Source organism: Tubulanus polymorphus, chromosome 1, assembly GCF_964204645.1.
Source record: "Tubulanus polymorphus chromosome 1, tnTubPoly1.2, whole genome shotgun sequence".
Classification (NCBI taxonomy): Eukaryota; Metazoa; Nemertea; class Palaeonemertea; order Tubulaniformes; family Tubulanidae; genus Tubulanus; species Tubulanus polymorphus.
Genome location: NC_134025.1, coordinates 1,547,781 through 1,563,917, shown reverse-complemented (window position 1 = coordinate 1,563,917; position 16,137 = coordinate 1,547,781). Strand labels below are relative to the sequence as shown.

General features: G+C 36.4%; 1 protein-coding gene across 3 annotated transcripts in view; it reads right to left on the bottom strand.

Annotated features, from left to right (window-relative positions):
* Positions 1–512: 512 nt before the first annotated feature.
* The window catches only part of LOC141902756 (synaptotagmin-7-like), a 43,646-nt gene continuing 28,021 nt past the window's right edge, over positions 513–16,137 (bottom strand). For 2 of the 3 annotated variants that reach the window (XM_074790639.1, XM_074790633.1), the window contains exons 4-8: positions 15,770–16,088; positions 15,262–15,431; positions 8,004–8,118; positions 6,344–6,397; positions 513–3,197 (exon numbers count right to left, since the gene is read on the bottom strand). In XM_074790639.1, coding sequence (XP_074646740.1) covers positions 2,890–3,197; positions 6,344–6,397; positions 8,004–8,118; positions 15,262–15,431; positions 15,770–16,088 — 966 coding nt within the window. In that variant the 3' untranslated portion in view covers positions 513–2,889. The remainder of the gene's footprint in view (positions 3,198–6,343; positions 6,398–8,003; positions 8,119–15,261; positions 15,432–15,769; positions 16,089–16,137) is intronic. The other variant, XM_074790648.1, reaches the window with a different exon arrangement.

The following is a 16,137-nucleotide window of genomic DNA, read 5'->3' as shown; positions in this document are numbered from 1 at the left end:
AGCATTATCATCTTCCATCTATCTCAGGCTGCGATACCCCCAGTAGGACCCATCACGAGTCAGACATCTACAGCTAGAGGAGGTTTGATACCGAAAGGATCCCAGTCCCAGCGGAATTGATTCCTCTTTCAAACGAGCTTAAATCAATACAACTCAAATCATTAACATAACTAGTATTTATTGAACATTAATTTCATATTCTGCATGTTCAAAAAGCATCATTTATTTGGACACTATTTTCGAAAAACAAAAACAACAGGTTTTTTCTGGTTATATAATAATATACTTAATATATATGTATATATATATAATATATAGTGTCTATTTGTACAGTATTCATAATATTGTTTTTTTTGTATACAAATTTGCACATATTACAATTATACAGAATATTTATACATCCCGTGTTTACATATATATTAATAATAAAAGTAATAATAATAATAATGATAATGATAATAATAATAATAATAATAATAATAATAATAATTGATGATTCAATTTCACACGTGATTCGTACGACAAAATAACATGCTGCAATTAAAGCACACTTGTAAACAGAACGGCGCCCAGATAAAAGTCATGTCAATCCGTACACGACTAGCAACAGATAAATAGACAAAATTAATTATTTTTTTCTCATAAAATGAATCTGTATTCAGAGTAACTTGTGAATAATTGATATAAATAGAAGTTTGGTAACATCGATTCCGGGTTCAACTGCAATTCACTGATAACTGATATGACATAAGCATATACATTAAGTGCATATTATTCCTCTTGCAAAGTGTTTTTTTACCACAATATATATTTACACTAGATAAATATTTATCGACATAATTATATTTAGAATTAATTTGATTTGTTCATTAACGCACCCGATGAGAGCCTCGTATGTATATGAGTCTGAATCAAGTTTCACGAGAGTTCAAACTTGTTGAAGTTGTCACCGGATAAAACGTTACTTATTGACGACTTCAGCGAGTTTGGCTGTAGTTCACTGCCAATGGAAACCAGGGAACCGTTGAAATTTGAATCTGTATGGGTAATTCATATATCGGTGGGAACAAACTAATATTCACATTAAAATTATCTTTATCAAAATACATATATTTCAACTCATACAAATCGTTAATTCAATAAATGCAAAGTTATTGACAAAACTGCAGGGTTTTATTTACTTTCGGGAATGTCATTTTCGCAGTTAACTTTTTCTGCTCCAGTTAATGAACTGTCAGTATTACGTAACGTATCTCTATCTTACTAACACAAACATGCATGATTTAATTAATGATATTTGATAATATATATTTTAATACACGATTGAGTTTTGTGACGAAAACTATCATAAACGCATAAAACATTATTGATATTCATTTTTAAAAATAACAATATCTCATTTGGTTTTTCTGTTACCGCGGTTTGGCGCCATCTATAATCATTTTACCGAACTCAAATCTTATTAAAACTACGCATTCAACAAAAATATTCTATAAAATCTTCGATGGTTTTTTCGCATTAAATAAAAGTAAACTTCGGTAAATTTCGGATTTATTAGAATATAAAAGTAAAACTATTCCTACGTATTGATCACAATGATAATTCAAACACAACGTCGATGAAATGAAATCTGATATTTTTTTTCTTCACAATCTGCTTGGATCATCATTTTATTCCCCTCGACAAATAGAGAATAAAATATAATTAACTTAAAAATTTCCCATTCATTATTTTTCGCATAATTGAAAATAGTTTTTTTTTTCTAAAATCTATTGTTTAGTTTTAGAATACACGTACAACTATAAAAGCTTGACCGCCAGCGCTATAGTGAATAAAACAAATCTAATGAAATATTTTCGTCACTTCGTATAACATTTCTTGTAATACAAATTTGGACCTAATAAAAAATTAGTAGACCATAATGCGTGTAGTGCATACTACAGTCGAAATATCGGGTGCCTTTTTGTCCGCAGTCACTTTGTTTGTACTATTTCATCTACTTTGTTTGTACTTTTTGTCACAATAAATTACACTATGTAAGAAGAAAGCTGCTATAAGACTGTATTAGTTAAGAAATGAAGAATCGAAATAGCAGATACTGTGAGTAGTGCATCTTTGTGCTCATTTCTGTTGGTACGTTGAAAGTGACACCTGCAATAACCGGTTACTTTCTAACAATTACTGTCTGGTTTTCTTCCACCAATCTCACGTGATAAGATGAAAAAGTGAATACTCTAAACTGCGCAAGCGTCTAAAATCAAGTATTCGGTTAGTATCTGGTTTTGTATAAAGATGGGTTATTCGTTCGTTTGTATATGTTAGATTTTTAAAAGTGAGCTGCTTGCAACGTTTTCGTTAAAACCAGCGAGTTTTAAAAGCGTTTTATTCCCGGTGGTTTATTGTAGTAAAATCTCAAATATATGAGTGGCAATTCAATACATATAGACATGCGTGCACTCTATACCTCGACATGAGGACCCCGCATGCCACCTCCAAATGATGCCACTAAAATGTCAGACATACTTCTCATCAACGTTAGTTCATTTTTGATTAAGTTTTTAGGACCTATAGTGCCGCTATGAATTATGGTTATGGTTATAAGGGATATACTGATGTCCCCTAACCTGAAGTCGCTCCAAAACTTCACATTCTTCTTTGTTCATTGCATTTGAGGAAATTAACAACAGACTTCGATTGATTTTAAGAAATCTAGCATAAGCGCCATCTGGTGGATCATCACTTGCCACAGTATCATTACCAGGTCCTTATAAACGGATTGTAATCGAAGTGTCCAAACGCTGGCGACTTCATCACGTCTCAACAACAGCCATTATACACACCATTAAATCAGTGACACTCTCTGATGATAATGAATCTGTCCCATCTATTCTATAATAGTTTAAGGATATGCCACTGAGCTACAGCCTGTCTAGGTTTAGCGATCATATCGTTCCAATGCTTCTGTTCGGCTGGCCCTGATTTCGGACCGATCAATATTTGACCAATGAGATCATTCTTCGACAGGTTGTCGTAGTCCATCACAGTTATGGCCATACTTGTTTCTCGGATTTTCTCTAACGGCACGTCGAATATGAACGATTCGTTGTAAACCGGATTAAGAGTTCGTTTTTTAATCGTTGTTTTTTTCTTCTCGACGCGTCTGCCTCCGTATTGTAACCAGATCTTCACGTACGGATCTGAAAATATAAATCATATCGATTTCATCATTGAAAAAGTTTCACTGACAATGCGGTGCGGTGTAGAAACTGGTGATGACTTTTCTAGTACACCGCATTACGGTGTATTGATGATATTAGTGATTAGTTTCTATCTCTACTGAAAGATGGCAGCACCTCTCAAACGTAGTGAAGTATTAGCAACTTACAATACACCGCACCGCGCTGTAGATGCACTATACTGGTATGCCCTTTTTCAACACACTGGAGTGGAATTTTTAAAAATCCATCTCCAGCACTTTTGGGAATTGATTTGTCAGCACGGAAGGGTTAAATTGTAACGAAGCGACCCTTTATTACGTATACAGAACTTATGGAAGGTTTGTTATTACCAAACTGGTAATACCAGATCTTTTTGTGATAAAATGTTGTTGATATGGCTCTCTATAAGGTATTACGGGGTTGATATGGCTCTGTGAGATATTACAGGGCTGATATGGCTCTAAGGTATTACAGGGTCTAACGCCATGAATTTGAATAGACATGAGAGGAAAAAAAATAACTGAAACAACAGTGATAATCACTATACAGCAGCTATTCATAGATGTAATTGACATCTTCCGTAATTCGTTACGCCCTCATTCAGTACTATACATCAGCCAGGGCTGCCATTTCATAGATCTCCGTTCAGTTCCACTGTTTTAACCATACAGTCAGATATTAATCAAAGGCATGATCACACATCAGAACGGAGTCAGGTTTGGCCCATGCCTATCAAACTACGCGTAAATCACTCACTCGTTACTAAAACACTATCAAAACCATGCTGTGGCAAGTGAGGCAAGTCATTTCGAGAACCAGCATTCACTTACAATAATTCAATGCACACTTAGCAAGTGTCAAACAGGCATGGGCCCAATTGGCATCAAAATGAACAGTTGGCCCACGTCAAAAATGCGTGTGTGATCATGGGAGCGCAATAGGTAGAGTTCTCCTCAGTTTAATAAGACTTTAGGGCTGAGACATTGGAACCGAACTAAATCAACCACTGTGGAATTAGATATACTAAAGCTGGATATATCTATAGAGAAATATAGAGAAGATAGTCTGAAGCAATGTGACAAGATCACAATACACCGAAATATGATATATAAGACATTGGTCTCATGAGTATTGTATATCTGTAATAATACATGGATATTCTGATCTCTAACATCTTGTTGTTTATGCTTATCTCCCTTCATACATAAAACAATAGCGACATAGCGTCTATTCTATGAAGTATTCATCGAAGATTTTGCCGAGTTTAAACTATGATATTTATACTTTTTGCCACAAGTGTTGAAATCAGGCCAAGTTTTATTATTAACTTCTGTTATTCCAATATTGATTGTGTGAAAAAAATGCGTAATATTTCCGCCCTGATATGGTACACAAAAATCAGTGCGTTGTAATAGATGATATGCTGATTATAGTTCCTGGATGTTATACCCGCATTCCACCATGTCTAGGAAGTTCTAAATCTAAATTGTTATTCAAACTAGTCAAAACATCGTTAAATTGGTCTGTTCCATTTTGAAACGGACCAACCAAATCAAAATGGACTGACCAAAACTTAGGTTTAGTAACCTTTTCCAACTCCACAATAATGACTCTAAGGACACCGACTGACTCTCTCTGGGACTTCAATAGAACGAACAATCTGTTGGTTACATGCAAGAGGTAGAACCTCATGAAAGCATTATCATGTCAGTATTTGTAGCCACAGGAGTTGACACGGTAGCAATATGGCAGAAAAATTGATTTACACACAGTATAACGATACAAGCTTTAAGCATCGTTGTATGATCTGATGATCTGATGAAATGAGAAATAGGTTTCTATTCAGGATTCACCAGAGCCGAGGGATCACCAGAGAATTCATAATCACTTATACAGCATTTTAACATAGAAAATCTTTAGTAAATAGAATTTATCGTATCGTATGCATGTATATATATGTATAAAAGCAGGTAATTAGCCTACAGATTGAAGCAGAAATATATTGACATTGATTTGACGCATATCCCTTTAACCTGGCAGATGCCGTAAGTCATATAATGATATGGATTGATGGTTATAGAAGACAGGGTTTAGCTCGAAGAAATGGACAGTGACGGAGTAAAAGCCTCTGTAGCTATATCACATACCATGTCTAAAATCCATTTATCAAATCTAATACTATGCTGAACTTGTATATGGATTAAATGCCTTACTTATTCAACTAACGACATCATTATGAGATTATGATGATAATATTGATGGAATATATAACTATAATATCACGTTCTAATATAATCATGCAGAAGTAAATATGACATCATTAAAATCTAACGATCAACTTATAATTTGATTCGAAAACATTATAATCTGACTTTGAAGATGAATTTGTCGTTTATGAAGTCAAATTATGACTCAATAAATATGGTCATTACGATGAACCATTAGTTCTGAGTAGTTATATACGATGTGCTAATGTTTTAGCACTTTTCTGATTTAATACTTCAATGATTCATGTTTATTTGTGAGCGCTCGCTCGGTCGGATACTGAGTCGCTGTAAGTGAGAGATATTACATGCTTGCCTTTGCCTCATAACAGGTTGTTTATGAATTGAAGACCCATTACCGTTATACCAGTACAGCTGAGAACTCCAGTCCCGGCAACAAATTACTATCATCTTATACTGGCGATAATAAAAACAAGGACAGATCTAGGAAAATATGAAAGGGTTTAAAAGGACGGGCTAAAACAAAAATTTGACAATTTTGTTACAAGCAGCTCCAGGATTCCGGGGACAATTGCATGTGTATGTACATTGTGTTTTCATTGGAAAAGGTAGGTCAGGAATTTTTCAGGCTGACATTTTGAGGCCCTTCATGTCGACCCCTGGGACATTCCCATGATCTGTCCTTGAAATAGAATCTGTTCTTATAGCAAGCATTTAGATAGCATTTTCAAATACAAAGGTTTAGTTGTAAAAACCAATTTCAAATAGATCAGCTGATTGAACCAAAATCAACTGACACTGGTTTCAATGGTAGTATTTTATGGCAGTAATAATGAAACAGTAGCAGGAGCAGCGGCAGCAGCAGTTCATCCTATGATTTGATGTTTGAGAGCAAAATACCTGAAGTTGCAGTTAAGGTTGTAGTTAGTGGATGCTGCAGTTTCTTCAGTAAAGCTGAAATATTTACCAGTATTAAACATGCGTTCAACATATTCTAGAGTACCTGAGGATGGGATCAATGAATATAGAACAGTTATATCAAAAATCTATATTTCATGGGTTATGTTATACTGCAATGAATACAATATTTCTGATCTGAAATAAAACTGATTTTATTCGTTCTATCTGATTTTTCATAGTTACAAATACTTACAATCTACAGTAGATTCCGCTCAAGTCAGAACTACTGGAAAATGTGTCCGACTTAAACGATATTGAGTTGGATATGTATATAGTTATATAGTGTCTATTTTATCAATATCAGGTCACGTACAACGGGCCAATATAATTTTTGATTTTTAAGGTTTCGTTGAATAAAATCGCTAAAGTTTAATTTCAGAAAATTAAAGAAAAATTACGCTTGAATCCAAACTGATCAATAAACTTTATTCATAAGATATTCGATTTTTCAGTTCATTCAGAAAGAGTTTAATATCTGCGTCAATTCATCTGAAGCGCGCTGAAATCTGTCTGACTCTGTATAGAATTCACATGCAGTATTCCTTGTATAATTACTCAAGATTTATTCCGCTAATTACCGATTCGCAGTTTAATTAACTTCTGATAAAGAGCTAGAGTCTAAAGCTCTCGAGACTCTGGTAAAACCTAATTTTCGAATGTTTGTAGTAATCGACTGACTGACAGATAGCTTAAAGATAGGTTAAATCGATTAATTCTACTTTTGACAATCTATTGAAGAAAAACTGAATGCATTCAATCTTTTGAATATTCTTTAGTTCTTAGAATTAGAACCCACAATATACAAATCTAAAAGATTAAAATCGAGTTAAAATGAAAAATGACTGTAACATTTCGGACTCTGTCTGTAGAGAAAACGTCAGCGGCGAATTTCAATCTCTTTCATTTGTATATAGCAGGATTTCATCTCATTATATCTACATGTCTGAGTGCAGGAGGAGGGGGGACATTGAACCAATTTTCAGTTCTTGATTTAATGCGTTAGTAATCATATTTCAACTTTCTTAACAATAAACCATAGCTAGAACAGTCTCCCCTCCTGACAAAAAGAACTCAAATAACTGGAGCACAAAGACAAATTCATACCAATGACTTTGTCAAGTCTCATCGTAATAATATAACAGTCTTGGAAGAATTCTTAATCCAAGAATAGGCGGCCACAATTCTTCCATGTTTGATGTGGTCTTTATACAATTCACAGGTGCACAACTAGCAGTACATACCTATACCAACAACGCAGTGTGTGAACTAGAAATCTAGAAGGAGTTTATATTAAGGAGTCCATCCCGCCTTACTACGTCTTTAGCCATTACCGGTGTTACCGATGAATTATTGAGTTCAGCGAACATTGAGCGAAATATCATATATCAACAGTATATTATTGTTCCTAGACGCGATTCCAGCAAAAAAGATATGGGGAATCAATACATGTACCGAGGAGACCTGATATTATTATATTACCCTGACGATAACATATCACAGATCAATTACATTATGTATACCTCTCTCTCTCTCTTCTTCCAACTCATTTCACGTTTTGAATTTCGGGCATCAATCGATCACAGTTTAGATAGTCACTTACCAGAGGTGCCTATAATGTCTTTAGCTTTAAGATCACGTCCCTTCATGATGACTACTGTGATTCTACCGATTGTTGGCTGATAACACAACGACAGAAGAAGTTCTCCTAATTTACCCTGAAAAATTGAAAAATTGAATTCATCATTTTTAACTATAGGAATATTATGGCGAAAACCAAGCAAGTCTGTGCTCAGCATGGAGTTTCTGGGTTCAGACCTTTAAGATCGATTGAGGTTGCCTTCATGTCAAGGGAAAGAGATCAAAAACCTGCACATTTTCAACTCATTCTCACGGAAATTGTTTCTTTTCAAAAAGTTTCTAACACTGAAAGGAACCTGTTTATCCTTCCTTTTCTTTATGACCCACATCTTTCAATTTTTCCTAGATGCTCCCCGTTTCAGCTTTCTAGAAATATCTTCGAAAAAAACCCAAGCGCCTTCCTATTCCGGGGAACAGTTTATCATCAAACATCATTAATTAGACTAGATTCACGTATTATTGAACTAGTGAAGAATGATAACGCTATCAATTCTATCAGTGTAGACATTACTGATATACAGCATCATAGAATCATTAGTACAGCAATCAGTGTGAAATATGATAAACTACTATTCAATTGCTAATCATTAAATCAAGCGACCGATTGCACATCAAATAATGTACAGGAAGGAAATATGTGCCCCCCTTAATGAATGTACTCGGGATAAAGTTACATCATCAGCAATAACTGAAAAACACTCGAGGAAATATTTCACACTAGTAATCAGTGGAGGAGTGATTCAAACGCAACATCCCGGAAACAGTAAAACCAGACATCGATATTCCTGCTACAGTCTGCTGCTGCTGCTGCTGCTGCTGCTGCTGCTGCTGCTGCTGCTGATGCTGAGACTGATCTTAAAGTCAATGTCAATGACACTGAACTGTCTGAATTGCGAATTGCATTGGGAATATATAAACTGGAAAAGAAAACCTGATGATTCATTGAAGTTTTTGTCACGAAGCACATGCCAAGTTTTTGCTCCATTTATCGGCACACGTTGAAAATGTTAATAAATCATCACGACGAAAATGAAGACAAATCGTAAATGATAATCACTGAATTATTATTACGCAAAAATAAATGAGAAAATAGGAAAATAACACGCGATAGAAATTCTTCGATGATCAATGCACGATAAATAATGTTCTTTCAGTATTCATTGTCTGTTCCATCTACTTCTGATAAATAACGCAAAAATACTAAATACGCGAGACAGAGAAACGCTGACATTTATCTAGTGGAACATCTTGTTTCATCTATATCATTGCTATTGACATAAATAAAGACAGTAGCACTTAAGATGACAATCAATTTGATGATGCATTTGACGTCTACTTGAAGTAACGACTCACAGCCGTGTGGATAATATTAATAAATGTCAAGTGAGGATCAATTCAAACAATATAAGAAGAATTCGATGTCTGGAAAGGAACGGGGAAGGTGAGGTCAGAGGAAGGAACGAATCAATGCCACTCCGTGAGCGTATAGGGATAGAATTTAGCAAAAAATGGTTCTTACAATCTGAAAGATGAACTTCTTCTGAATGCAGTAATTGATCTAACAACCTAACGGGTTAAAGTTCATATATTCACACGATAGGATCGACTCGGTTCGATGTGAAGTTGAGAATAGTTTGAACATTGGTGAAGTTATTGATGTGAGGTTTATAAGAGGAGATCGCGCTAGCGAGCGATCAAGTGTGCAGATGTTACCAGTCACACGCTTCCGGATAACATTACAAAACCTACGAATATCAACTGAAAGCCAAAAGAAATCATCACAATTGAAACATGTTACGAAATGAACTGGAAGTTTCTTTTCATCCGTAGGCGTATCGAAGAAATACAATAGAAACGTTGTCGTCACTCCTGAGGTTATAACCAGACATGGATTACTCCCAGGCAACGTTTTAGTAGTGTCTGATATAGAGACAGCGATATTCACCCGCAGGTCTCGGCGTCTTTAAAACCGAGTTCACCTCATTTCCGTTTGACATATTTAAAATCAGCCCGACGCAACATTGATCATAGAATCAATAAATGAACGGTAATCCGATAATTCTTTAGATCATTGATGAATGCAGTGGATTTATGTTACCTAGACACCGCTGGCACAACCACTGCCACACAGCTCATAACAGAAACGGGTTTCACTGTTTCCGGGTTGGTTTTCTTCAGTCAGTATCGACAATAAGCTTTACACAGTTTCCGTTCAACCACTACCGATTCGGTGAGATATAATCCCTGTCTGAAAAACATCGACCAGTCACAAGTCGATCATAAAAAAATATAGAAAAATCTCCCAGCGAAGAGGTTACCGGTGCATAGCTTAATCCTACGCATGTTAAATCTTTAAATGTGAAAAAATTCATTATAACTGTAGGAAAGGTAATACATGGGAGTGCATGTTAGTGGTCCAGTGTTGTAGCAACCAGATTCATCTATACAAGGAGCTTAAAGAGCCAGATCAGAGAACGGCTGACAACCAAGTGTACAAGGAAAGAGCATCAGATGCCTATCATCTCTATTTATGATCCCCACCCCCCTCAGGGCAAGGAAGACTACCATTCTAGAGAGGGCCTTCGTAGTCACATCAGGAGGTGGCCCAGCTCTGCGCTATTGTCTATCTAGACCTATGCCTATTAACTAACTAAAACTTGATTTTATCGAAAATACAAGCTTTATTAGAATTGCATACTAGCCTCATCAGGTAAAAGTCCTATAAACCTGATTTTACCAGCAGTCTTAACGTTAACCGATTTAACACCAGAACAGGTTAACACACAGCTTCTCCATATAACTATTCTTAATTCGATGTAATTAAGCAATATTCACTGAGACGACCACCTGTTTCCTAACAGCCATAATCAGGTGGACCTTTAGGAAATAGCCAAAACGCTGTGGCTTATGGACAGATTAATGGGTTTCAACAGGTAAGAGATAATTTGAGGTGGATGATATTTGAATAACAAAACCCAGAGTTTGCGGCCATTTTCATATCAATAATAAACTATATTATTATCATCACATAAGTGCTTTTTTAGGTAAAAATGTGTCTATTGATCATAGATCTCAGATATTAGTGATAAACACAGGGCAGATAATGATTGGTTTAGAACATTAAACCGGTTCTATCTGTTCATTGTTAGTTTATTCATACATTTCGATCCAGATATAACCATGAATAGATAAAACATTATTCTAATGGGGTACTGGCACTATTGTCATGTATGTTGTACAGTTTTTGATAAATCCAGGGATGAAAAGTTACCTCGACGACTTGAATACAGCGTCAGATGTTAATGTTGTGAACTTCAGGTAACTTTTCATTCCTGGATATATCATAGACCCTGGCATACTTTGGCGAGCAAGAATTCCTCGAGGAACTGCCAGGTGTCGCTGATGTTACTGGGATTTGGCGCTTCAATTTTTTCTACATTTGAGTTAAATTAAAATCAACTTCTCCGTTTGGTAAATCAATTTTTTTGTGAAATATATACCATAAACTGAGTGAGAAAGTCAAATCTTATATCTATATGAGACTTGTTTGAGACTCGGATTAAACACTTGACATTTCATTGAAAATGAACAGTTTCACAAGGATAACACAGCGCATTGTCGCCCCATCTGGTATACACCAGTCGTACCCCATTCTAATATTATATAACACACTCACTATCAAGGATTGGTGCTCGTTTAGAAGATGAAGGATATTTGGTAGAACGGCGACTGCGACCACTTTGTGGCTAACACGATCATCTCATTATAAATACATTCACACTGCCGACTGCGTGAAACAGTGATCTCTACATGAAATACTGATGAAGTACGTAGGAAAACATCAGAGAATTCACTCAGTGAAATGTTGTTTATATTCATTATTCACAGTTCGAACCACATATTGTGAAATATTCATAAAAGCCAGTTGATGATCACAGATAGATTGAACACCGCCGGGAATTAAAATCGAGCTTCCATCAAACCATTTCACGCTCGTATTATATAATATTTATTTCAATCATTTATTGATCGGCTTGAATCGTAAACCCGCTGGAGGATTATCTGACATTGACACAGAAACCCATCAACCTAGGTGAAATATTAATGAGTTTGAGGGTAAAGCTTAGCGTTGAATACCCAGCGTATTCAGGGTTCATTAAGCATCCGTTAAAACGTACACTCATCCCCGTCCCTCCTCATTTTCCCTCCTCAGCAGCAGTATCAATGTATCCGTGCACTTTGTCTGATAGCAACTTCGACTTGTTATAAATGAATATAGTTTCGGTGTCTTATTCTTACTGAACCCGACTTCGTCTAGAGATGAGAGACATTAGACAAAAATAGTCGCGACGCGGATTAGAATATCGAGGGAATGGGTTGGGCGTAAAGCGGTAATCAGTCACCAAAACTGATACAGATACGACACCTGATACCGCAGATAGCGCTATCGGTATCAATCCGGGGAGACTGCGATATATCAGTATCGATCTGTTAAAAATATCAAAACTATCGGTGAGAAAAATATCAAAATCTCATTTGAGCTGAAAATCAATCAGTAATCGATACAGTATCGATTACAGTATCGATTACCAGATCAACAACGTAGAAACAATAGAAACAAATGACGATTATAGAAAATCTGTTTAAACTTGTTTGAACATTGAAAAATGTGATTGAAGATGTTGTAGCGCATGACCAGCTGTCGAGCGGTCCTTTTGAAAAATGAAAAGAGGGAAGTAGGAATCAAATTTTCATCTTGGCGGAGCTGAAGTTAGGATCCTCTAAGATGGCTGGACAAAGCATTAAGTATGGGGACATATATATATACTCTTCTTTAGCCACCGGAAAAAAACCTCTTCCGGTACTTTCACCATCAAAACATGATGCACTTCCACAAGTCGTGGCAACGACCTTGGTGACAGACAGTACCAGGACTTATACCTAGGATATAGAAATCTGAAACATGCCGACATTCACAGTTCAGAATATTGGCGACACTTAATCTGGGTTTTTGTTTAATCTGGGTTTTTTGGTAGAAGAACCCACTTTACCAAGATTTAGGAATTCGCATGGAAAACACTTAATGGCAGGGAAAAGTAGGAACAGAAACCTGGTATTGAGATAGGGAATACACGAACTGATTCATCGTATAGGATTCACTGCATTAACTAACCTACAATAATTATACCCCTTCAAAGAAAGGGCACGGTATCAAACGGGGAAAAATTTCATCGAGTCCTTCACGAAAATTCTTTCGTTTTGCAGTTGATGTTGGTGCAATCTCCATGGTGATTTTATCGATCGGCAATCATCACCTGAAGCTCGTGGCGCGAGTAACTAAAAAACAGTATTACACGCGACCGACCAACTGAAGAGAAATCACTTACAGTTGGTGCAAGAAAACTACGTTTCACGCCTCAGAAAACGTCATAAAAATAACTCATTTAGAGGCGATGTCGTAGATGTGACGGTGTCAGTAAAGAAGAACTCTCCGTTTAGTCGTTTCATTTGCACTTTCTAAAAAGTTTTTAACAAGGGCTTCATAAGTAGCTGTTGAAACGTATACCGATTAGTGAGACTGCGGATTTATATCATCTGACGAATCAATTCTCAGAAATCTATCCAGGTTTAAAATGAATACATTTTTATCTCTTTCTTCGTAGTATTTTTCTTTGTTCTCCTCATTCTATTAAAGCTTTACCCGAGGAAGAAAACAATTTACAGCTAGCAGCAGCAGCAGCAGCAGCAGCAGCAGCAGCAGCAGCAGCAGCAGCAGCAGCAGCAGCAGCAGCAGCAGCAGCAGCAGCAGCAGCAGCAGCAGCAGCAGCAGCAGCAGCAGCAGCAAGCACGGTGGTGATGATGAAATAAACGAATTCAGGGGAAAATACTAAATAGTGAAATGAAAACTCATTAAGACTAAATCAATGCTGTGCTATTTCAGGCGGCGAGACCTGTACATTTCAGCTCAACTAGAATAAAAACATACATCGGTTTAAGTATATAGTAAACCTTGTCGTAGTTGGGCTGTCATTATGTCAACGACTGATCTAACGACAATTTAAACTAATTAAATCTAATGAAGAAATTCAAATTAAGACTCAAAAATAGAGATGAAATAATGACTTATCCTATGACGACTTTCACTGTAGTCGGATATCTAGTATTAGGTATCATGTAAGAGTGTATAGGCTGAATATGAAAAAATAAAAACGTCAAGGATAACCGATAAAGAGGCGAGGCACACCCTATATTATATCATACACGAATACTTCACCAATACTCAGAGATATTCAATAGCAGAACGGAGCACAACGGAGCACAACGCCTTCACAATCGACGATTGAATAATTACTAAAACAAAAACATCGGTTTCGATGTAAATAGTTCATTTGGATTTAAGGCAATTCTTATTCATCACGAGTTCATTCTACATCAAACAGAATGATGCAAATCATTGGAATAAATGAATTACGATTATCAACAACAAGCCACTTAACATCCTACCGTCAGTAGACAGGGACTGAGACAGCATAAACTATCAGTTTAAAACTCTAAATGATAGCTCACCATCAAATCAAACACCTACCCTGGCTATAGTATATCAATCAAACACCTACCCTGGCTATAGTAGTATATCAATCAAACACCTACCCTGGCCATAGTAGGATATCAATCAAACACCTACACTGGCCATAGTAGGATATCAATCAAACACCTACCTTGGCTATAGTAGTATATCAATCAAACACCTACCCTGGCTTTAGTGTATCAATCAAACACCTACCCTGGCTATAGTAGTATATCAATCAAACACCTACCCTGGCTATAGTAGTATATCAATCAAACACCTACCCTGGCCATAGTAGGATATCAATCAAACACCTACACTGGCCATAGTAGGATATCAATCAAACACCTACCTTGGCTATAGTAGTATATCAATCAAACACCTACCTTGGCTATAGTAGTATATCAATCAAACACCTACCCTGGCTTTAGTGTATCAATCAAACACCTACCCTGGCTATAGTAGTATATCAATCAAACACCTACCCTGGCTATAGTAGTATATCAATCAAACACCTACCCTGGCTTTAGTATATCAATCAAACACCTACCCTGGCTATAGTAGTATATCAATCAAACACCTACCCTGGCTATAGTAGTATATCAATCAAACACCTACCCTGGCTATAGTAGTATATCAATCAAACACCTACCCTGGCTATAGTACATGGTTGTAAATCTTTCCACAATGATTGTTCTTCAGTCAAATCGATATCTCGAAGAGGTAAAGCTATTTCTCCGATCGGATCATCTCGACTGAATCTATCGAAATCTAATACCTCCAAATATAGAATACGTTCCGTCACTTTATGATATGGAAAACCTGAAAAATATAACACACCTTTTAGAAACTGGTTTAGAAGTTAAGTGCGCGTTAGCAGCTATTTCATCAGACAACGTTATAAACCAGACCACATTTCTAAACAAATTCCATAGCTTTTTCATAGCTACAGATGCAAACCTTTAATTAATCAATTGACTTAATTACGAATTTCCAGGATATCAGGGGCCGGTTCCATAGTCGAGACTTAAGACCAAAAGTGGTGTTAAACCTTAAGACTGGTCCTAAGTTGTTAGATTGGCTATAGAACTAAATTTGTCTTAGTCTAAGCCCTGTCTATGGAACCTGCCCCTGGACTAGTACGAATGATTGATTATTACCTTCAAACAGGAATATTTCGTTCCATCGCGGATTGAGCGTTTTACGTTTTATTTTCGTTTGCATTTTGTGCTTTTTATCGGGCAGTAACATGACCTTGACATACGGGTCGCTGGTGCCGGAGAAATCCTTCGCCGGTAAATTCACCGCTTGAAAAATTTTAACGATTAAAGTCGTCGCCGGGAAGTCGTAACTGATGGTGAAATGTATTCGACCCAGTCGATTATTACCGCTGCCTTCTCCTGAGTCGGTCGCCGATTCTGCTCCAATTACGTAACGACGTAATGATGAATTCTCACTATTTTCACTGTCGAAACTCGCCTAAAAAAACATGCAAATTATAAAAGTATCATAAAGGTTCAATATCTAC